At 41.6% G+C, this 25,749-nt stretch overlaps 1 protein-coding gene across 1 annotated transcript in view; it reads left to right on the top strand.

Annotated features, from left to right (window-relative positions):
• The first annotated feature begins 425 nt into the window (after window positions 1-425).
• The window catches only part of LOC128712512 (dual specificity calcium/calmodulin-dependent 3',5'-cyclic nucleotide phosphodiesterase 1-like), a 116,803-nt gene continuing 91,479 nt past the window's right edge, over window positions 426-25,749 (top strand). The window contains exon 1 of the mRNA XM_053807403.1: window positions 426-786. Within this exon, the coding sequence (XP_053663378.1) occupies window positions 426-786 (361 nt within the window). The remainder of the gene's footprint in view (window positions 787-25,749) is intronic.

A 25,749-nucleotide genomic window follows, 5' to 3' on the forward strand; every position in this document is an offset into this window, starting at 1 on the left:
TAATTTTTACTCGTCCTACGGTGCAGTACATAATTCCCAAATGTGTTTGGGACAACAGTGTTACTGAATTGCTACCAAGTGATTCGTGTTCTAAGCAGTGTACATCTCGTCAGAAATTAACATGCTACCATGTTATCATCCTCTTAGTTATGTGTGCTTAAAAATGAGTAACAGTGTTAATATTCCCCGTTCTAATACAACCAAAATGGCTTCATCTAAATCATTAATGGAGCCGCCTGGTAGGTGGTAAAGATGACTAAATCTCCACGCCGGCCCCAATCAATATTGACCCATCGTATTGAACTGCCCCAACAGTATGCGTCCCACTGACTTCAAGATTGAGCCACCAATTAGTATGCTACGCGAACGAAGTTAAGTTTACCCACGAATAACCAGCCTCAAAGCGCCGGTGTATAAAGGACACGATGGCTAACCAAACCAATCAATCATTGAAAAGTAATAATCCTTCGTCAGTGCCACCACCACCACCAACGACCACTACTGCAGCAGCTGCCACAACCATGACCAAAGATTCCATCCGCATCCATCGATCGTCATTGTACGATCGATCGCATCCGGTTGCGTCAAGACCAGCATCATTGCCGACCGTCTCGGCGTACTCAACCCCATTGCCGGGAACCGCCGTGAGTTCGCGACCTTCGCGAAGTGTCACACGCCCGGTGGGTGTGGGATCAAACCCTTTCGCCTCCCAGACGGCGGGTATGCGCGTGTTCAAGAAGTGCAAAAGCGCCACTTTTCAGATCGATGGACACACCTACACCATAGGTAAGTATTACTGGGTGTTCTTTCTCCGAAAAAGGGTTCTCCACGGTTTGGAACGCGTTGCCAAGGAAGCGGATTGTTAGTTCTAGGGCGAGGGTAAAGTTTTCGGAGCACGGCGCAAAGCGTGCGGCTAAAGTGCGTAGTGCAGAAACAGTGCCGCGCGTGCTGTTTCTCTTTCACTTTTGAGAAGGGTGCGTCAGCTATGGAAGGATAAGTTCCGACCATGGATAAACTGCCAAGGCGTCATTAATCTTGCGGTGAAACAAATAGCTGTCACAGGGGGTGATATGATAACGAACAGATTTAGGATCGAAACACTCTTCCCGGTGTGAAACACCCTTTGTCCCGTTCACCACATAACCGCCGACCAAAAAGGTGCGAACCACTGAGGCTCAACGGCGGATAAGGGGAAATATTTGACAAGTTTTATTCGAGCCCCCCTGCTGTGACGTACCGATTGGGTGAGATAAAGTTTCGAAGCCAGCTTCAACCGATGGCGATGTCTAACAGACTTTCTGATGGGCTTTCGATGTTGTGACCGTGGGACACGGTTACACTTCGGTGTCTGGTAATGGTCTCCGCAGGGAAATGAAGGTTGTTCGAAATGACAAATCTGGCTGTTGTCTATTTTCCCTAGAGGCTTCATTAATGACGGCAGAGGATCTCAAAACACCTTCATCAAGGAGGAAGAATCTAATAATAAAATGATAATGTGCTTTGGCTACGATGCTGTTAGCGTTGGAAGCTGTTTTCAGTCAATTGAGACAGACGACGATTGGACGAGCTTGAGATTTCCCTTTGGATAAGTGATGATACTCCATAATTCATTTAATGCATATAATGTTTTTTCTTTAATTATTCCCAAAGGAGAAAAAATCGAATCAATTATGCATGGGTATCTTCATTTTCCACATGTCAAATCTAATCTCACAGTGATATGCCTATGTGAGTGCCAATAGCCTTTAAAAAGGAAACTGTCAACAATGGTAAATGGAGCAACGTCCTAGTCTCCTTTTAACCGTGTGTAGAATCATCACTACTACCACCATAGCGCGCACCCGAACATAGCTGGACACATTGTCGACACACATCCATCAAATCGTTATCCGATTGTTATCACTCATTCCCGTTTTCTTGCCCCATCCAGTACTCCCTCTCCTCAGTCAACAAGTCCGCCGACTACGGAAGGAAGCTGTTTAACGCTTCTCGGTGCTATCTCAACCATGAAATACACAGATCGCACATGGTGTACGCAACATGGCGGATGGTCCGTGAGACAAACGACCGACAGACACCGTACAGTGCGGACACGCCTCAAGGATGCAGCCCTACACGCCTGAACAAATACGCACAGATACACACACACATACACACGATGTAAAGAAAAACATTGTCCGTTGGCTGTTTTGTTCCGCTTCCTTGAGGATTTCACGTATTTTTTTTTTCTCGCTGGTCTGAATCGCTTGCCAACCGTATCGATCTTTTCTCTCGTTGTTTATCTATAACGCACGCTGGTCACGCCAGCTCGTGGGTCGAAGATAATTTGCTCAATCATCATCAGTTAAATTTGTTTGCGTTTGTTTGTTTGGGTTTTCCATTTCGAGTTGTTTGTAGTCACACATTGGAAGCGGTATTCGTAAATGCTATTATTAAAGTGTTGTTGTACTATTTTACGGCAAAGCTATCGCAGGTTACGTTCATGTCTATTAACTAATGCACTGAGATTTTCAGTAATCCTCAATCGCAATCACCAAATGTTTAACTGATATAACATAAAACTTCCGTGAGATGAAGATGAAAGCTACAAACATTAACCAATCTCATCGCTCCAATCGCGCGTTGACGTTGTATGCTCACCGAAAGCTCCATTGCATGATAGATCCGAGCCAGTTGGTTCGGATTTTCAGATCATGCTACTGCCTTTCTTGTGATGCCGACTCAAGCAAAAATGATTAGGATATTGATTTTCGTTCCGTTCACTAGACTCCCCGCGGTGTGTAGCTAAGGCACTAGGGGAGAAGAAGCAAAAACGTTGAACTAAAGACGTACCGATTTCATGCACATTGAAGCCGTCTGGTAAAAAGGGAAGAAATGTACACCGAAAAGCGTACCAAGCGGAATAAAAACGCCATTGTGTATGAAATGAAAAATTTGTCCACCACCCGCTGCGGTGGTAAGCAAATCTCATTTCGGTCTGACAGAAACTGACTTCTGTTAACGAGCAGCGAAGAATGTGAGGTACAAAACAAAGTACTTTGGATAAATAGGCAGACGGAATACAAGTACCAAGAAAGGCTCAACGCAATTTTTTTAAAATGTAATGCAAGCATATCCATCTGACTGCCAAATCAAACGAATCGCTAAGCAAATGTGAAACGAAACGATTCCCATTAAACCTCGTCCTATGCCGGATATTTAAAGGTTAAACTTTCTTCGGAGAATTTAATCATACTCGTCCCCTCTTTCAATGTACATCATTTTAGATCATATTGATTGAGCAGTACTACAAACAATAAAAGTTTGATCAGAAGCAATTTAGCTAACATGCATTCAGAAAGGCATCAAATTTGTCGTACATGCATTGGTGATTTTTTTCCCCAATAAAAAGTACATAATTTATAGGTTATTCACTAATTATTGTACAATACTCTATGAAGTTTATAAAATAATTTAAAGGTCAGTTGACTCCATATAATCATTTTTCAACGTTGCGACTTTGCATTAATTGAAACTCAGGGGAGTTATACCGTAAGGATGTAATTGCATGTAAACAAATAATTGAATATTTCATTACCTATTTTTCTCGAAGGAACCGGGGTCCAAGAAATCACTCAAAAGATACATAAATCAGACAACCAATAGACTAGATATTTTCGTCAGGTACCTTTGACTTTGCAACGTCATATATTTAAAAAAATCATTTTGAATTGAAGGTCATTTTCTGAATTTATTTACGTACAAGTTGACCCGTCAAATACTTGTTTTGTAAAACGTCAGAGGGTATGCCTATTTATAATAGTCTTACTTGCAATTCAAAACAGTTAAAGATGATTGTAATCCATATAATATGCCTGAGCCTAACCTATTCTAACTCCTCTCCATGCAATAAAGTTGAAAGCTGTCCTTCTATTTAATAGACGCTCTAGTCGCACAAAGGCTGTGATGTTTGTTTATTTTACGAATCACTTTTCAAGATCAACAAATATCATTCCTTCTTCACTTCACTCAACCTGTTCACCTTTGGCACCCAAGTTGCACTGGTAACAACCATGGTGAAAAATCAAACCCCATATATGAAGACGCACGACACGCCAGGTACCTCGATACGGCTTTGGGAGGAATTCCGTTCCCCGTTACGGTTGACACTAAATTTGTGTAAACAAACCCCTGCGAGGTGTGCGTTTTCGGGTGAACGGAATTCAACGGCATGCTGTCGCACTTTCACGCCCTACGCTCGCTGTCAAGGTTTTGTAACCGTGCTAGCAACGCACCGCCACGGACTCGAGGCTGTGTTCTGTGTGTCTCGGTAGCTCGGATGGGATGCTGTATGGTGCGGCGAAATCTAATTTCACGTGCATGTTATTCAATTTCGTAGTGATTTTAATGAATGAAATTATAGATTACACGTACATGGGTACACGGTTGGTTGGGTCGAGCAGTGCCCACAAATCGCGCACTCCGGACGCATCTCTCATGTTCCGAGTGTGCTTGGGTACTTGGGTGCTCGGATAAGATACTCATGTGAGTAGGATGGTACGTTTGTGTTAAATTTGCTGCGCTTGTAAATCAGGACGATTTATTGCGATTTTCAGCAAATTATTTCACGAGATTACACACCATCTCCAGTTCTGCTACAATAATTAACAAGCTAAGCTGGATGTAGCAGATTTCCATTAATTTCTTTCTTGTCTTAAAGAAAGAAAAATAATGACAGAATACGGTTGATAGAGCCAGACAGACATGTTCAATTGGATGTATCTTTATTTATTGTTAAAGTTCTTTTGATAACAACATTCAGCTTTTATGATACTTTTTGTACATTTAGACCAGGAATAACTGCCTTTTGTTTTGGACATCAAAGATGTTTGCAATTTGTTTTGTTCATGCTTAGTCTATCTTTCTCCAGCAGAACATACCGTACACGGAGTAAGACTTTACCTGAATATTCAAATGCTGAATGTTAAGATACCAACGCCCTGCAGCGGAACTTTCTACACATTTCGAGTGAAATACTGTATGCAAATCATGACTCTGCATTTTCGGTAAACTACATACCTCAAGGGTTTCATCACTCAAGGGTGGGATCTAACCAAGCGCCGTTCGATAACTACGACCAGCCAGGGATATCATGCCGCTTTTATCGTTTGTCTTTTCGCTGTCTCTCCACCACCCTGGCTTCCTTTTGTACCAAACCGCAACACCAACGAGGGAGGAAAATTCTTTCAATTCTACCCTAGGGTGTCTGGGGGTGCTAAAAGTCATCCATTGTTGGGAACCTTCGGACGAATAGAGGAACTTTTGTTTTATTTACAGCTTTGCTCTATATTAAACATTCCATAGTTTGCAATTTAGATGACACCGAGAAGTGGCACCGTTCTCCGACTCGCTTACGCGTAGTATGGAGCGCTCTTACAAAAGCGTAGTCGCAGAGAGGTCACTTGAAGTTGGAAGATACTGCACGCTCGATTAGAGTACGATGGGATGACATGGATGTAGAATAATATGGCGTATGGGATGGAATGCTATGACCAGTGCACACAGTCAACCGCTGGCTGGTCGATAAATGTTCAAGGTTAATGGGGATAGGCAGTGGAGACATTTTCGGTATTTTAAAGTGACTTACATGTGCTTCAAATTTATGTGGAAAATAAGGGATGGTGATGTAAAATTTTTCGTAAAACATTGAAAAGAATTGTTGAGGTTATTTAGGACACTCCAGAGCGATATTAAGGCCCTTAATACTTTATTATGTTGCAGTGCATTGTGCCATGTTATTGTGTTACAGTAGAATATTTCTAACAATGTTTTATTCTCTTTTACTTTAAGGTAAGACATCTCGGGGATAAAACTCTATCATACGTCATATTTTGCTTACGGTATGTTGCAATGCATTTCGATATTATTCAACCGATAGTACTTATAATATTTAAATAACATTGTTACTCGATTTAAACTGAAAACACAAAAGGGATAGCTTACGCACTAATTTGTAAAATCGCTAAAACGCTTAAACACACCGGAAACCCTAACCGTTGGAAATTCTGCACTTAAGTTGCTAGTTTCTATTCCACCTCCGTAGCTCCGGTATATAGCCCTTAGGCAAAAGAAACGACGACAAGGTTCACCTCAACAGAATCGCGGAATCCGGATGTAGAGAGCGCATTCACAACGGAAGGATAAAATTCGCCACTGAAGTATGTTCCCGACGAGGTTCATTATGTTGCGCCCTAGCGTCCTGGCGGAACAGGAAACAAGGGATGGAATGGAACGTGTCGGAACATGAACTGTACGTGACCGGTAGAATTGTCGCTTGCGTTGCGATAAATGCACCAGCTCGCGAGAAATTTATCATTATAACCACTCGCAAGTTTTCTGGCTTTAAAAACTTAAACATTCTATTCCTTTTTTTAACCAGTGACGATAATTTAAAACCGGAGCTTTTGTTTTCATTTCTAAAGCAATCGAGCCCGCACGAACAGTGCAGAAAAAGTGAAACTAAAAGAATGCAATCAAAAGTAGTAAAATTTCTATGACCTTTCTTGGCCACGATGAAGCGAAAGTTTTCACATAATAAATTGCACTCAGTAGCAAATTGAAAGACTTTCACAACAAAGACACCATTTCTGGAGGGAGTTCTTTTTTTACCATTTTCCATGCCATTGTGGAATCTTTCGAATAGTTGATTTCTCCGCCAGCGTATGTTCCATATCTTTGCCTTCGAAAGGAAGTAATTCATAATGCAAATCATATTTTTTTGGTCAATAAGCTCAAGGAATGAAGCTTTCTATATTAAAAGAAATATGATCATTAAAATCTAGCTTCACGAACAAGTAGTTCACAAGATACAATAATTTATAATTGATTCTCTTTTTTGCACACACTGCTAATAAGCCCACTCGAACGTGTTGCGTTCATTCCAATTCCTACTTACTTTTATCCAAAAGCAAAAGCAGCTTGAATCATGATTAAATGATCGGTCACCAGCACTGGCAGCAATTAGAGCCAGACAATCCGTCAGGCACTCGGTCAGCAATTCAGCTTCTGTGCAGTTGATCCACCATTAAACTTGGGGTTTCAAACGTTTTGTGACAAACTGTAATTGCTAGGATAAAGTCGGGTTCGAGAAAGGTACGTACCAAACCCTGGATTCCTGTGTGGTGCTTGTCTTCCCCAGCACCGTGAAACGTGGATGATTCAAACGCCCACCCGTCCAGTGTAAATGGGGCTAGTGCTATACCATTGGCTTTTAGCATCTGGATCCATTCCGGAACCTAACGAGCCCATAGCATCGCTCTATACCGTACCGTAAATACTGGCAGGGCAATTTTTCAATCCGCTTCATCTTGTGGGTTTCTGTTTTTACCCGGTCCTTACCTTCAGGATGGAGCGCATAATCCTTAAGTGAAACATTTAATCCATATTACATTTATCCCAGGCACCCGTTTCGCCGTGTCATCTTCGCGTGTGAAATGGCACCCAACGACTCACCGAGAAACGAGTTGCAAAGCTCACAAACGACAGTGTGCGACGATGCAATTTAGTTTGCTGTGGGAGGGTTTTTTTTATTTCTTCCTCGCTCTCTAAGCGCCATCCAACAGTAACCATACTTGAAACCGAGAGAAACTCTGTCCCTAGCTACAATCTGGCGAATGCGACACAGGGCTACAAACTCACTAAGCCGTATCAGAAGCTTCAGTACACTTCTGTCAAGTGTGCGACCGTGGTCATTCCGACAAACAAGGTTACCGTTCCGTTTCTTTCCGAATCCATTTGTACCGAATAAGGTATGATGGTAAATCGCAGCCACATGTTTTAGTTTACATTTTTTAAAGCGTTCCATTCAACCACTTAACTCTTAACAATCGTGAAGCAATCACTCAAAGTAAGGGTATGTGAATCTGTTGTGATAAAATATTTATATCGCCAGTCAATCAAATCGCAATGTAAAAATAACCACATCGTGTATGGTTGCAGGTTTAGCTGAATCTCATCTTGCATCCCATTGAACATTGAATGATGAAATCAATTCAACGAATAACAAATATTAGGCAAACGAAACGGTTTCCAGTTAAACCGCAAGATACATTTCGATTTCATTGAAATTCGAAGCATGAGCGCCGTGTTATCGTAGAATTCCATGTACTGCTCAATATGATGGGAAACAATATTGAACGATAGGCTGTATTTTTTGGGTACAGGTCACGTGGGATGTGCGGTTCCGGTCCTGAAGCTTCCTCTTGATGGAAATTTTACATGAACCTTCTAGACAAATTTTATTCCCTTACAAAGGATGTTTTCTTTTGGAGTTACCAGGAAAAATGGATAAATTTGTCTGAAAATTAATCTATCACAGTGTTTATCACGATCGAACAAATGGAGGCGGCTCTGTTTAATTTGGTTGTATTTTTGGAATCTAAAAGTAAATAATTATTCCATCAAATATGATAAGGCATCAGAAGCTGTTTTTGATTATTGACACTTCTTCGAACAGTATGTATTCTTCAAGTCTCTTTCGAACTTCCTTTTTCGATGCCGGCGGCATTTCGTAAGAAATATTTCCCAATATTTTACATTCGCTAACCCTGCTTGTCGTCGTATATCATTGAAATGTTCAAAGCGTCCACTCCACTTCTCGACACCATGTCCACACGGTTTGCTAAAACTTTTGTAAAATTACAAACGAACACAATTGAAAAGTCAAATAAAAAGTTGCTCGTCATAAAGCCATCGCCGAAAACAACCGTACGACTCCTGTGCGGTGCGTGGAAACGATGGTAATTATGCCGGCGGTTATCATTATGGAAAACTTTTCATCATTCCTAGAAAATGACCTTAGGGCATCCAAGGGACAATTATATCAACACTTCACCGTACTCTTCAAACGTGCATGAGGTGTAGCGTACGACTTGAAATTTCGGCCCATCAGCGATTTCCACTTGTCGGAACCGAGCAAAAGCCAGAGCTTTTGTAATCTGGTCTTCCGTACCGTAAGGTGAACTTTTGCCCGTGACAAAGATGCAGCATTGACAGGGCGGCAAAACGAACATTGTCAACGGACTGATAATATCATTGAAACTTTGGTTCGTGAGCGTTAATTACCTCGCTAAAGCGTACTTCACGCTTACTTGCTGCTTTACGATTCATGGTGAATGAGTAATGATGTGTGAAATAATTGATTTTGCGCATCATGCTCTTGCAACTGATTCTTAGAATAAATAATAAGTAAAAACAGAATCCTCTGTTCCACTCACTGAAACAACAACCCTGTAAGTTCTGGTAGAATATTTATAAAAGCACAATGGCCTGAGAAACCATCACTGGTCATTCCATGCATTTTAAACCAACACAAATGCTCCTTAGTCTACATTTAATTAGAACTTTTTCCTTCCTTTATTCGTCCTCTTACCATTGTAGAATCCATCCACTACCGCGCACATAATACCAGAGCAAGTTTATTTTAACAAAAGCTTACTTGCCTCCACTTTTCTATCAGATTCTTTTCATAGACTTTTTCACTGTAGGTTCTATTGGCCAAACAGCCAACAACCAGAGTTGGAAATGAATTGCCTGCCAACAACCTGTCCATCTGTATTACAAATTTAATTGAAATTCTCTACCGACTCTGAACCGTCAATCAGTGCGGCTAGAGCTATAATTTGAGAATGCTAAGCTTTATGAATTAAATTTCATGAATTTTTAAATTACTATGTTATGTTGCAAATGTTCTGCACAGCAAATGACTTTTCCAATCACTCATATGCATAATGAATTAAAAATGGCATTTAAAGTTGAAAATAATACATACGGTTTTTTAAATGAATTTTACATCGTTATCCAAAATACTTGCTTCCAAATTATACCTTATTGTTTTATAAGTACATTCTATGTTAATTTAAGTTCAACATAAAGCAAACAACCTCTTAAATATTCCAAATAGATCAGCCTCTCATGCTTGCTAACACTTAATTGCAATAAATCTGTTCATTCGACCATTGCTTCGCTTCACAACGCATGAAGAATCATTATGCACCATTTGCGGAAAACTAATTAGCCCATCTGTCACGTGGCCCGCCAGTTGGCTAGGTCAGACTCGCGTAGGTCAAACTGCCACCGGCACTCGGAGAGCGAAGATTTACGAGATTTTCCTCCGATTTCGATCCCCATGTCCTGGTGATGGACAACCGAACCGAAGAACGGAAGTAGCGCGAAACGACACCTGTTGCGCTTTCGATTTTTCGCTTCATTATTTCCGTGATGATTACTGTCCTGAAAGTGAGAGAGAGAGAGAGAGTTGCCAGAGAGTCAAAGTGAGAGTAACATTCAAAGCTCGAGAGAAACGGGTTCGATACGCTCTGAAGCTTATGGCAGAAACACAACAAAAGCTTTATAGCATCAGGATAAATACAAAAAAATACAAAGGAAAAACATGCAATCAAAAAGCTTTTCAACACTATGTAAAAGCTTTCAATGAAAGCTCCAAAGGTGCCATAAAGCTTTTTGATTGTATCTTATTTTAGCGGATAATTTTACTGTCGTTTTCGAAAGACTATTCAATTTGAATACTATTTGTATTCAATAAACTGAAAGTAAACCATTTAAGACTCGAAAGTTAACATAAAAAGTAATTTAGAATATAATTATAAATCATTTTGGGGAAATCATCCATGCCATAACTTCAACTCACCTCAGGCCAACCATGTTTCCGTTGCTAGATTCAATGTAGAGGACTAAAAAGACTTTAAGGACTTTATCATCCTGCGCCTTTCTAATGGCAATGCAACCCTCCTCGACTGAGGTGTAGTTAAATACAAACCATACAATGTACGGATTGCACTGATATTCTCAAGTAAGCAGCAACACATATCATCACACAGTCCACTTAACTCATTCATTACTATCCGCGAACATGAAACAATTGCTTATTGTCCTTAATGTCATGTTAACGCAGCAAAAATAACAAACAGAAGCGAACGTCAATATCAATACAATCAATCAAATAAACACCACCAATTACATCGGATCGAGTGCTTTCAGTCGTGTCATTTCTCGCGAACATGCGATGATTTCTCAAAAGCTGAGAGAAACAAACCCCCCTCGAAAAAAAAAACTATCATCATTGGACATTCTGCAGCATAACTCATTGTTTTGGTACCCCATTTTTTTACGAGTGACCTTAAACATTTATCATTTTTTGTGTTTATCTGCTTTGTTTTCGATTCATTTCGATATCGTTCGTACGATCATTCGTCTGGAAAACGGTGGCGGTCACACATTAAGGATTCCCCGCGAAAAAAAGGTGCACTGTCAAGCCAAGTGAACGTCGTTTCGGCAGCGCTACTTTACCGTGGGCTTTAAACTGAACGCAACGACTGCATGTGCCGGCAGAATCGCTTGAAGGGAAATAAAATGGGCAAATATCGAAACTGCAACCGGCATAGCCCCAAACCGGTTTGCAGTGCGAACTGCAGCGAGAAGGCAAATATTTCATCAATATTTATTTTCTCACTCTCCTCGACAAGCTTCGCCCTGTTGCGTGTGCAAGAAGTAAACGCACCGGATCGAACAAAAAAAGCACACAGATACAATCTTCTGGCTGCAACCAAAAACCAAAAAAAAACCAACACGGCATGGAACAAGCGGCGTGCCTTACTGCGTGCATGCTTGATTTACATGCGAACGTGCGTGCGTGCGACCCACCTTCCGAAAGCCAGACGATCTTCCTTAGGCCTGCTGCAGCATCCAAGGCAGCAAGGCGTGTGTGAGTGTGTGAAGCAAGCACAAACTGAATCCGCCGTGGACACAAAAAAACGAAACGAACCAACACCGGGTTGCAGCATGGACAGCATGGGCACAAGACACACACCAGGCAATGACATGCACGTTGGCGGGAGCGATGTTTTGCGTATCGCCGGACACTAATTGGCTTAATACCAGTCACTTTGGACTGATTACGACCGAACACGTGTAAGATGGTTAGCGGGAGAGATGTTTTAAGGAGATTATTTGAAAAGATAATCACACCAACGGACAGCAGAAGCAAACAAAAAAAAACACACCAAATGATGCGCTGTCGGCTGCTTAGCACTCATTATGTTGAAAGCAAACACACACACACACTGGTGTAGTAATTTGTAAGCAATTATGTTCCCTTTTTTATTCTGTTGGTCGCTACCGATGAAAGGGATTAACATGAACATGCCTTACAGAAACACCTCAAATCAGACGTTATGTTCATGTAGAATTAAGTCTTAACAGAAGGACTTATTCGTTTGAGGGTATTTTTATTTTTTGGAGTTTCGTTTACTAGTTGAATCGCTTACAAAGGTGTGGTAGCAAATAGTCCTTGTATCAGCAGTATTAAGTCTTTCTTATTATTATGACCTTTTCAAATATGATTTCAAATGAACTTTAATGCTTTTTTGTCTGCCTTTTCAATATTCCTTGTTATTGTAATTGATATTATTTTCAGCCAATCACACTCTCCAAATTATTTCCTGGTATGCTGGATTAGGCTAGATCATTCCAAACCATCACCACTCCTTTATATCATGATAAAGCAGTGCGGATGGTTTGGAATGACCTAGCCTAATCCATCATTCCAGGAAATAATCATGGATTTCAGAGGTAATTTTCGAAAGATACTTTGTGAGGACACAATACGAAATTCGAATTTTTCACCAAAATCATCACGATTATTTTCATAACAATTGTCAACTTCATGCTGAGCTTCTGATGCACGTGAAGCACCTATCTGCTGTCTTAGGGCCAAAAATCGACTTCTATTTGTAGCTACGGGTTTCTTTTAATGTGTTTTAAATTCTAGATTGGCCATGCACACGGAATTCTTCGAGATGTAAAAGTTCTTCGCTCTAGAGTGGAAACAAATTCTAAAACCAGTTCTTTTTTCTTGTATACATAATTTTAAAATGGTCCTAAAGGTATATCAGTGGTTTGTAAATAACCTAAAATGTTTAAGTAATGTTTAATTTATGTAACATGTTTGAAGTCCTCGTTTTGTCATACAATAATGAGTACCCTACCATCTGTTTACTTTTAAACAACACACAAAAACATTGGCTTATCTAGCTCTAGAAAAAGCTAATACCCAACTTGCTCTCCTTGGCTTAAGAGCCTTGCACCTGTTAAAAAACAATACGCTCAACAATCGTTCGACAACCAAACCCTTTAATCCCTCCAAGCCTAACACATCGGATCAGGAGAACCAAAAACAAAAAAAAACTGAAACAACAAACAACCCTTCCAAGGTCCGCTTGACACTCGACAACGAGTAGCCTCCGTTAGGTAGCCCATGTGCTGACAGCATAAAAATGACAGGGTATTCATTGCACAGGAAACCCCCATCCGAATGGAACTTGCGCTGACGTTTAATTGGTTTCAGACGCAATCTGTACGACGCGACCCCGGTCCACCCTAGGCTGAACACCGCTAAACACAATGTATCAACAGTCTGGCCCAGGCAATCCGCTATCGAAACTAATCTATCCATCGCGCGCTGTCAAAGAATGGCAAAAAAGTGTGCGTAACGACACCGTGATTGTATCGGCACATGCGGACCCAAGCAGTCCAAACGACGATCGAAAGCTAATGAGTGATGTTGTCCGAGTCGGGTCAACGATCATATCGGAAAGGGACACACTCTGGTGGGGCAGAAAATGGTGTTTGATAAAGTGTTACTATTAATACCCAGCAGAAAGCGTTCTTTTCCAAGGATAAATCTCTCATAGAGTGTTGATTCGAGTGGACATTCTTGTTACAATCGGCATCCAATATATCCCACGTTTGAACAGTTTTTGAACTATAAATCACTAGCTTTCTGATAAGCATGTTGCAAAAGTGCATCGAACTTTGCATCACAGTTAATTTTAATCCCGTTTTATTCACCACACATTGCTTCACTGCATTGTGTGGTGTCACTGTTCGAACCATGTTCATTACTCACACCGGACAGGCGCCCTCCGTTGCTTGTACTCCATTGTTCCATCGACCCACGTTCATTAATCCGTTCGGTTAGCGGCTCGATTTGCAAAGTGCATCAAAGAGCAACCACATTTTCGCGTGCATCGATCACCATAACCGGATCAAAAAGTCGCCTCGCCAACAATATGCCAGACTTAATTAATATGTGCTAATCTGCAAACGGACTCCGGCACACGTACCTTTGTGGTGAGATTATGTGCACTCCCCCGTTCGTCCGTACATGGCCCAGCTCGTACGGAAGGTTTGAAAATGAAAAATTGATTCATTACCCGCACACGAGCATCAAGCAAAACGGATCGAACAGCACCACTTACGGGACGGCGATCTCTGTGCGCGTTCGCCACGCGACATTATCTCTCCCAGCTGGTGCAGAACGTCACTGAATAAGGCTTGTGCTCGCCTATGGAGCTCCACCGTATGGGGGCGACCACAAAAAGCCGGCGTCTAGCGTACATTCGGGCCTTTTCTTTTGGACCTTTCCGAAACTCTGTTTTGACTCCGAACCGTCCTAATGGACAAACGGTGAACTAGTTGCCCGCACAAACATTAATGTGCGTGTCATGACCCATGGCAACCCATGGCAAGGCGAGCAAAAACTAAACCCCCATCGCAGCATGCATTCCCGTCACGATGGCAACCGAAAATGTATCGCAAACCGGGTGCGGCCCCGGTTGCGTGTGGTTTGAAAAGATTGGAACAAGCGTCTGTCCCACACTGTTGCAGTTAGTTGTGTACGGTTCCACATTACCGGGCGCATAGCTGTATGCGGTGTGTCTTAATCTTGGAAACAATCACTGCCCCACTGATGCTGGGTGATGATGGCTTTTTTCCCCCCGTCCCGAAACCATTTCCTAGCGTTTCTTTGTCGGTGTGGCCTTAGAACCGCAAAATTTTAATCTGCCGTGTCTAAAAAGGTGAACGATTCGCTCGTGTGATGTAGTGGCTTGTGGTTAAATGTGAGTACGATGGGTTGAACTGTGCTCTGCTGCTCTCCAATAATGATTGGAGTAATACTTTACAGTTTACTGTTTAAAATAACGATCAAAAAATAACCAATAACAAATATTCAAAGAAAAATAATAAATAACAATTATTGTTTTGAAAAATATATAAATAAAATAAATACCAATCCAGAAAAGCAATAAACACAACTAAAAACCTTTGAGATTTTCAAAAATTAATAAAAATTATACGTTTTATAAAACCCACACGCGATATCAGTGCTAAACGCATCAGCAAAGATAGTAAACTAACTACCAATTCCAGACCATTGCTGAGAATGATAACAAGCAATGCCTGAGCGCCCGTGCGCCATTTAATAAATGTTAAATAATGACAAAAACTACAAATCAAAACACGAGAATGGAAACGGTACACAAAGGTGTACACTGCTTCTGCTGCGTCACCAACCCCAACCCAAACCAGGTGACCCAGTGCGCACACGAACCCATCCGGTCCCCGTTGCGTGCGTTTGCGCAAGCAAAAGAACTATGTTCGCGTGCGCCTTAACACTCTCGGCGCTGGTGTGTGATTGAAATTTTGTGTGCTGTGTTGTTATTTGTCTGCGTTCGCTGTGTTTCGCTCTTTCTTCTTTTTGTGTACGCTGCATCTCCCACATGAACCCGCGTGCCACGCTGAATAGTTTCCCAGCGGTGGTGGGAAACACTCGAACGGGCTCTTGTCGAGCAAGAGCAAGTGTTTCTGCGCACGCGTAAGGTACGCGACGTTGCTTTGCGCAGACGCCAAAGCCACAGTTGCCGAAGAACGGTATGCCGGTACTTAACCTTACTGCCCGACAGTACCACCTAGTGTGCCTTTCAATGAACATCGCCATAGCCACGCAGTGCAGTGTGTCGGTGAAACTTGCAGCATCCGATTTACACTGGTTAACCCTTGATGGTAAAGCATTTTTTTACAGCCAAATTCTTCTTAGTTACGCCCTGATATATTATTTTCATTACTTGTTAGATTTCGGTGAGCAAATTTATGTATTTTGAGATCAAAATAATAGGCATAAATACGAAACACCCCTTTATCGAAATCTTCAAACCAAGGGTTAACATATCAAAGATGATAAATTGATAGAGCTTTAGGGGGTTTGCACGACACCCTTTTGCTCCGGCGGTCTAGGCAAACAATGGTAGACAGGGGAGGATCACAGGGCTGAAAGGATCGGGTGGGGGGCGTGATGTTGGCGGGGGGCATTAAAAATGACAACAATACCAATAGCACCAACACTAGCAGCAACGCTAGCGCAAAACATCATTAAACCGAAAAGCTTACGCCACCTCGTCTTTGCCACTTTAATAAGATCGTTTCGATCATCTCGTGTTCGTTCATCCGTTCATGCCACTTCGTTTCGTTCACTCGATCGTGGACCTGATCGTGGCCGAGAGCCCCCGTGTTGTGTTGTATGGAGATATGTTCAGTTTCACTTTTTAACGCAACTCGTGCGCACTATAGTACGTTCCGCGGTTTATATGTTGCACACTGCGGCCGGTTTTGGTGCATCGGGATTTAGTGAAGTTAATTTGCACCGCTTCGATTTCATTTGCAAACGTTCTATTTCGTGTAAGTTTGCCCTTTTTCATTGTGTTTGTGTGTGTGTGTGTGCATTAGTGTGTTTAGTGTGATGTCTCTAAATACTTCGCTTTGTGCAGCAGTACAATTAGCAAGCCTTGCCAAACAAGTTCTCCCACGTCAAGGGCACAACGAGGCCCCCCGTCAGTAATGTGCATGTTGTTTCACACAAGACGAAAAAAAACCTGCTCAAAATTGTTCTTTCGACATAAAATAATTCTACCATCAACATTGTTGCTCTAGTGTACGCCCTTTTCTGCATTAAAGTTTCGTTATGTGTCGTGAAGTGAATTTTCGTAATGTGCACTTACTGCTCGGTTTATAGTATATTTAACAAGATCACACGGATCAAAAACCGTTGTTAATAATGTTGTTAATAATAATGATTTATTTGAGTGTTTAAATCTTTTAACACTAGATAATTTTATTTTACTTTATACCAAATAATCCATGCATACTAAAGAATCGATATCATACAGACCAAAACTATGAACATTATTCGACGCTAAATTGCTGGATCTATACTCCTAGAGCCGTTAAGCCGATGAACTCTTTGTTGTATTCAATTTTAATCACGTTTGTGAAATAAATCATGAATTTGAGGCGTTTTTGATTTTACCATCGTTGTACCAGTGCATCATTCTCAAAACAAAAAATTCATTCATAATTTTAGTACTTTCTATTACTTTATAAATTGAAATTATAAGTCTTCTTAGTAATGCTAGAAAAAAAAAAGTTCACTATCGTGATTTTCCGTTTGTCACGTTTGAATTTCACCAATGGCTCATTTGTTTGAAGTTCGATGCAACCATTATTAAGTTCCCTTTGCTGCATCTAAATACATTCCCAGCGCGTACACAATTCGACCGTTCCGAATCTAACAACCAACCAAACCCAGGCCAGGAAGGGAACTGAAAGGCATTTTAATGATGTGCCACAGTAAGTGGACGAAAAACCTCGCCTGCACTCCACTGAAACCGGCCCATACCACATTCGGTGACTTCTTAATTATTTATTTCACCAAACCGCTCGGCCCGGCGTACGGCCTGCATACTGCAACAACCACCGAGCATTGGCCGCAGCTCAAACGCGCCCGATAATGTGATGCCCGGGCCGGATTCCCCATCATCAAACAACGTCGCGTACCGCATAAACAGATACCTGAATACATTGAACAGTCAGCGCTGTACTGGGTGGTAGTGAAACGCGAGCGACGCAAAATCAAATAATTAGTTTCTGTCCGATCGGTACGAAGCAGCACGCTCGAGCCAGCCAAGGACTGACCCCATGCGACATGCCAGAAAAATTGATCAAGTCAGCGAAACATACCCAAACGAAAGCATTCGGCAAACGGGTGCTGAGCACGGTGCGGTCCGCTACCAATTGGATGGCCGATCGGTGTGAAAATTCGTTTAGCAATCTCGAAGACGGGTGAAAACCGTTTGCATCGTGTGCGCGTTTTCGCTGTAATAAACTTGTTAAAAATGCTACTCCCTCCCCAAACAAACTCGATTATTCTTCGGGACTAATTGAATCCCTCGAGACGGTGTGCCCCGTTTTGTCTTCTACGCGCACAACGAAATGCGATCGTTCGCTTTCCTGTGAAGTAATTTGTTTCACAATGGGCCGTGCAAAAGCGAAATCGTGTTGAAAAATGCGCGGGAAAGTACGACAATGTTAAAGCCTTTGCCATTGGAACGTAAAGAATATTTCCAGAAACTGTGCCGTACACAGTTTGAGGAAGAAATCCAGAAACTTATTTCAACAAAGCATGAAATTTAAACTAACGAAGAATAATTTACTTGTAATTTACTATCTGCAATGCGTACAGTCTTCAGCATAACTAAACACTTTTGTGTGATTCGTGCAAGTTGTAGAAATATTTAAGTAATAAATTCTTCCATCCTTTCCATTACCTGCAAGCCTGCGAAGCCGAATTGAACGAACCTTGCCTCCGTTACTTTCGCTGATGAAATTTGATGAGCAAATTTCAAGCTGGTAAAGAAATCTTTGGGCACTTTCTTTGTAATCTTTGCACCACCGGGCCGTGCAATGATAGCGACACCGGTCTTCACAATACAAGATTGGTCCAAAATTTCATCCCGACCAATCTTCCGTCAGCTGGACTGACTATCCGGCACGGGTGAATAAAGGGTAGCCAGAAATGTAACAGCGTAAAATTTGTAGAAATCATAGACAATCATGTTATTTTCCTAACAACTTCAGAAATTAACATACGTACCTTACCGTACCTTGCTTAAAATGCTATTCTTAAAAAAAGACGAATCACCGTGCAGTTACATTGCGCAGTTTATATACACAATTTTGTTTTCATTTTCATCATAGCTCGTTATAGCTAATGACAGTTAATAATATTGGCAAATGTTGAAAAATCTACAGACCAATAATTGCCGCAAGGTATTTCGTTTGCATTAAAGGCATGGTTGATATATGATTCAATCAATGAATTTCAAATCAATGCTTAATAAAAAAAACGCCAATCAATTTTATTAATCATTCCTTCCCATAATTATGAAAAACGGTTTATGTGAAATGACACAGAAAAACACTTCTCAATAAACTCAGCACAATCGTATCGTTTGCCTTCGGAAGCAATCGTTTTCACGACTCCCTCTATAAACTTCATCGCCAACGTCAAGGATGCTCAAGAAATTCAAATAACAGAATCAAATTAAAAAAGACAACCACAATAAACTTACTCACCCACAACGGTCGTAGGCGGTAACGGTACGATGCGAAAGGATCATAAGTCTGCGATGATGATTTCATTATTTCCGTTGCAATCGCTTCTTCACAAACAGCGCAACGCGCTGTAAAAGGACAAAGGATCTGGAATTGCATTCAAGACATTAAAGGCATAGAACGAAGAAAAACCGCAACAGTGCACAAAAGGGTGATCGCAGTGATTTCAGTGTGTGAACCGACGCTATAGTGCGGACGAAAATTTAAGTACACAGCGAACGAGAACGTGTACTTGCCACGCGGCTCGAAAATGCCCAAGCGAGTGAAACAGTGTCGCAGCAAGGACATTGTAATTACCGGCGACAAAAACGAAACCAACGTCACGGACAGCAGCAACAGCAGAGGCAACGGTTGCATAAGCGCTGTCACAAGCAGCAACATCAGCGATGCTCCAGCCAGCACACGCAAAGGAACCGGTGCCAAAGGAACGCACACCGGTACCGTTGCCGGCAGTGTGCCACGCTGCTGCGATGCACCTCTGTGCAACAATAGCAGGAAGTGCATCGTGCGTCAGAAATCACAAAAAATTGTCCTGGCACCGTCGAGTGGAGAAGATCACATTTATCACATTTACGGTAGGTGTGACGGTGTGCGATCACCCGTTCGGGAGCATTTGGTAGGCAGGAAGGAAATGGCTGTATTTCATGATATACAAAATGCTTCATGACACTGTAAACACCCAAAGCAACGAAAAATTGAATAGTGATTGTAATTGCTTTAGTTAGAAATATTCATGGGCAAAGTGCTTTAGTTTTATTCAATAACCCACGAACGAAAAAGAACAAACCAAAAGTAAAATCCGTCCATGTGATTCTTACCAGCGTAATGGAAACGGTCCGAAAAATTGTAATGAAATTTACCAAAAACATTTACCCTTTTTTCACGCTTTGCAACGTATGCGCACAATGAGCTACAACTCGGTCGCTCGTGTTTACCATGTATCGTAAATTTAATATTCCCTCACGTTTATCATTACCCATTTGCCTCAAATTGATTTGCGCAAGAGTGAAATTGAATAATTGCACTTGCACCGTGCAACATTATGTCATCAATAAAAACATTTCCCCTTTTTTATGCTTTGCGGTTGTGAAATTATTTATTGTGAACGGCGCAGTGATTTATGGACGGTAAATTTTGTGTGGGCAGTTGTAAAAGAAGAATGATGTTGCGAGTAACAAAAAAACGCATCTGGTTTTTGTAATTTAATAACTTTTCAAACTTTACATCGTTTCTTTGCAATGATTGATCAGCTGTTTCTAGAGCTGATCCCTTGAGTACCATGAAGTTTGATAATATTTCTGTAAATGCTTCTTGTTTCATTAACTTATTGTTAAATAATACCAGCTTCAGAGAAAATTACTTTGAAAGCTGCCCAAGGTTCAAAAAGGCAAAGAGATACAGATTTCTTCGATCGAATTTGAACCGAATATTGAAGCACCAAATAAAGGAACGTTTTCAGCTAATCTTATTTATTTCACTAAAAGGAGAAAAATTGGAATAAAACAAGACTTTTTAGACATTATACCCCGATACGCCGCCATTGTGATATCTTGTGCTTGCAGTAAACTATGCCTACTGGGGTTATGGTGTCTTCTAAGGCCGTTGGAAAGTCATGTGCTGCGCTTGTTGTGATAGCTTGCGTTGTTCTATCATATAAAAACCCCTGTAACAATCAAGGTTGAAAAAGTAGTTTTGGTTCACAGTTTCTTGTTATTGCAATTGAAATTGTCAATAAAATGCTTTTTTTTATTCAATGCATTATTGTAACAATAACTAACCATTGTTAACATTTTTCTTTTCTTCGTTACAGGTAAGTGGAAAAAACGCTCATACTACTATTCGCACGGGTAAGAAAACCGGAACCCCTTGTTCGGATGATATACTAAACTAATTAAAAGATATTTATTTATTCATTGTTCCGACGCATGAATAATGTAAATCTTACTGCGCTGGGTTCCATCGCGGTTCTTGGCGGAGGGAAAAATTATGAAACCCTTCACACATTCTTCATTACATCGACAATGTTGGGCTGGGTAAAATCCCTTATCGATTTTCTACCATCATCATTTATTTTTAACCACCGAGTTCAATAATCTGCCCCCGTCTTCGATTAATTACGCCAACCGCCCGGTTATCGGACACAATTCTTGCGCTTTAAAGTCTTGCAGTGTGCATCAAGCATAGCGGAAACCAACGGAACGGATTGAAACTTTAAAAGCACCCACCAAGCAAACTTTGCGCTGGATAAAGTTGCCCTTAATTATTCGTATACTGCACAAGAAAAACTACTCCTTCGCTTCGGGTGTACAAACAAAAACCCATGATTTTCCACCAACTCGGCTTCTGTCCGTTTTCCACCCACCACAACCGGGTCCCCCATTTTGGCCAAACTATCAAAGTGATGCAAAGCGGAAAAAGAACAAACATATTAACCATCCGGGAACGGGAAACCCGAGACGCGCTACCCTCCACACAGTGCGGGTCCAGTTCCGATCGATTTCCCGAGCAGTGCTTGGCAGTGCTGGTTGCGGAAGCAGGATAAGGGTATGTTGCAAAAACATATGATTTGCGCCGACTGTTATGCGCCAGAGCGGGATAAATCTGGTTGGCCCGGGCGGTTAAAAATACTGCTGGAAAAAACGCGATTTGCGCCAGAAAATGGGAAACAACAACCTGCTGCATGCTCGGGGAAAAATCCGAACGAAATGAACCGCACGACGAACGTTTGCTTGGCGGTTTGCGATGGACGTTTGCACGGTGTGCGAGAGAATTAAATGCTACGCTCTCGTAGAGCTGCATTGAAAGTTCACGCACCTATGAAGGTTATACATGATTTTTAAATCCTTTCAAAATTCAGATGTCTGCTTAGTAAAACAAATAACTTGACAAAAAAATGACAGATAAAATCATAAAATGACGGACACAAATTTTAAGACTTTCTGAAGTGCTGAACATTCATCGGCATCAGAGAATCCACTTCTCTTCAGTCAAGCCATCGTCACATCCTCCGGGAACTCATTCATCTATTGTTCCTTGTCTAACGCAGGTCTATAGCCTTTCAACTTCACTGGCGCATAAAACAACCCATGGCCTGCCACAATCTCCAGCTTCACCTCTATTCGGACCACGAGAGCTATCGCCTTCTCGACGACCTTGTTCGTTTCTTTTATGTATCTTTTGCTGCTCCTGCATCTCCTTGCCAAACTCCACCCGGTCCGATCCCCTTGCGCTTATTACTCGATGATGCCGTGCCGTCGCCGTAACTCAAGCGCATGTTACAGTTATGTCATGTCGGCGAACGTTCGCTTTCCCGGTTCCAATCAACAACAAAACCATCATCAACACTGGCTGCAGTAGTAGCACTGGCACCAGCAACAGCAGCAGCATGCAAAATCGAACGATACGAAGACCGAAGTTGAGATTAAAAGGAAGAAAAAAAGGAAAGAAATTGAGACAGGTTTGGGTGAAGATATAAAACGGAGAGAAAAAAAGCAACGCAACCTAAAGCATGAAATCTATGCTAAAGCAAGGCGCGAACATGGCAGGTTGTACTGGTTGAGCTTAATCCACCTAGGAGGGGTGTTCCTATAACTTATGAGCATCGATCAAACCTTTCTTAAAAACATTTTCACTACTGCAGAGAATTCTTGAACAGATTTCATACACGCCAAACAAACTCACGCACATATGAAATTATAACACCTCATCAAACCAACAAATCCACTCCATCGTTCGATCGTAAAACGTAAAAGAAGTGGTTATTTCCGGAGTCAATTAGATGGCCCCCTCTGGCAACAACGTGCGTCCGTATATGGAACTCCAAAGTCCGAATCCGTTATGCATTTATTGCTTTTTTGAACACTCACTGTTAATTAAGCCACCAGTGTAAATCGATGGTAGAGCTGTGTGCCAGCATCAATTGTGTTATTTATGGGGAGCTTATTAATTTATAACACAAATTTGTCTGAAATGCTTTAATACGTCACGTATGTTTTTGTATCATCAAACTACCATTTAGCGTGACGTTATGTTTGTAAGTGAAGGTGCCACACGTCAACCAGCTGTATCGTGAGTAACACCTTCTTGTGAAAGATGGTAGATCATTTTTAACAGCATGCAATCGAGACAACATTCTCGAAGAATTCAGTTTCACTCTTTGGTATGAATGTATCTCTGCTGATTTCATTTCACTAGGTCAAGAAATACACTTCGATCTTATAATCGCCGCTGTCCGATCTTGCGCTTAAGCCATGCCGATAGACACCTACTTTTTGTATTTACGGTATCAATTTTCATCAGCGTGAATACAAAAATTGTCATTATGAAGACAAAAACTGAGGCATACCTTAGCACCAAAGGTACTGTATTATTCTTTTTAAAGCTAACGTGCCAAGACTGTTTTGCGTTCTATCGTTTACCGCTTAACAATTCGTAAACCTTCTGAGTAATTCAAAGTTTACTTAATATTTTAAATCAAACATCACATATCAGCATCAGGAAAGAAATACACAACGCATGTTTGTGTTTTAAAACAAATTTTAACCTTCACGCTCTCTCGCTCTCTCCCACTGCATCCCATAGTGGGGAGCTCACCGAAGGGAGCAGTAGTTCATTTCGCCCCAGCAAATCATTTCGAATATGCCATGCTCGCACACTCATCCACCGCGGGCTGATACCGCCGGTGTTCATTTTCCGTACGAAGGCCGAGATCCAAGCTTGGCCGAGAAAGAGATGCTGTTCTCTTTTGAATTGGAACCGCGCTTGTGCGTGCGTGAACCCTCCGCAGAGAGAGAACTGTTTCACGGAGGTTGGGCCACAGCGGTGTACAATGCACGGGAGGAAAAAACGCGTGGCCCTAACGAGGACGTCTAGCGACACAATCCAACTCGCAAAAGAAACAGTTTGTTTCAAGAAAGCATCGCGTTCGCGTGCACCCATCGAAGCGTCTGAACCGACAACGGCAACGGGATTTTTCGCGCGTCGCATTTCACACGGTCGCGGATTTGTCGGGACGAAGTACACACGGCACGCTTGACTAAAGTACGTTTCGTTAGCTAGAAGAAACAATTGTTTGCTCACAGCTTCATAGAGCACAACCATACGACCACGAAACACAGGAATCAATCGTTCGCAAGGACAATTTCGGGAACGCGCGCGCGGATTGCATTAAATCGGCGGGTTTTATTTCTCATTTCCGTGACCTTCGCAACGATCGATTACGCGTTTAATCGTGGAAGGCATCCTTTTGCTTGTGCGTGCGAAACGGCATAAAAGAACCATCCCGGGGAAAATGATTAAAACTAATACCGTGATGCACGGCCCGCATTGTGCTTCTCACGGGCACTTATCGGGATTGAAGCCGCACAGTTAAATTAGAGCATAAAATACATAACCAACGAAAAACCGATAGCAAAAAAGGAAAACGAAACTACCAATCACAACCGGAAACATTAAATTCAGATTCGCTTACGGTTACGAATCGTCCAGTCGGTAACAAACTTCGGTGGACCGGTTTTTTTTTTGCTGTGTGAGATAAAATTACATCCCAACGGAATCGCCTCACCCCGTTGGTGATTGGAATCGGTTCGGGTGCGTTCGAGTGCGTACTGGTCGGGGCAGAAAAGTAAATAAATAATTACATTAAATACTGCTCTTGAAATCAATCCAAACCAACCGGTGCACATCTTTGCTGAAGGCAAATAGTTCAAATAGTTACAACATTGCGAGTGTAGGTGTGTATTGTGTGTGTGTGTGATGTGTTGTGTGTGGCATATTTTTTGGGGTTGATAAAATTATATGTAAAGCTCTTGTCGTTGGCTTTGCTGGCCCGCTGTGAAGTTGTATGTGAATGAGCAAAATAAATAAATAGTGCTCCCATAATATCGTGCAACGCCATCCATACGGTGGTGTCAGGTGAAGCAAAAAAAAAAGGTGTGCTGTTGTGTGAAAAATAGCGAAAAAGAAAAGCTTATGCTGTTATAATTTAGAAAGCAACGATGAGAAAATACCTCCACTCCAGACGTTTTCCACACGGTTACATGGAAGTCACAGGATCTGCACACAGGGAAAAGGTGTTTTATTTCCAGTCGAATGTTCAATGTTGCTGAATGTTGCCCATTTTTTCGGTACAACATTCCGATTAAGCTAAAAGCAAAAGTATATTCCCGAACAAAAAAAAAAACAACAAACCTCAACAGCTTGCGGGCACGAATGTATCAATGTGTATTGAGCGAACACAAACACTCCTGCCTTCGGGTAACATTATCCATCTGTTATTATCAAACGTGTAGGAAAATTTTCGAGAAGAAATCAAACCCCAACCCGGCACCCATTGCAATATGAAATATTGTTCCTTTCTACGTAAATATGCTTGCTGTGCGTTCAACCTTTCGGCGATTACGACGT

The sequence above is a fragment of the Anopheles marshallii genome, chromosome 3 (genome assembly GCF_943734725.1).
Source record: "Anopheles marshallii chromosome 3, idAnoMarsDA_429_01, whole genome shotgun sequence".
In the NCBI taxonomy this organism is placed as follows: domain Eukaryota; kingdom Metazoa; phylum Arthropoda; class Insecta; order Diptera; family Culicidae; genus Anopheles; species Anopheles marshallii.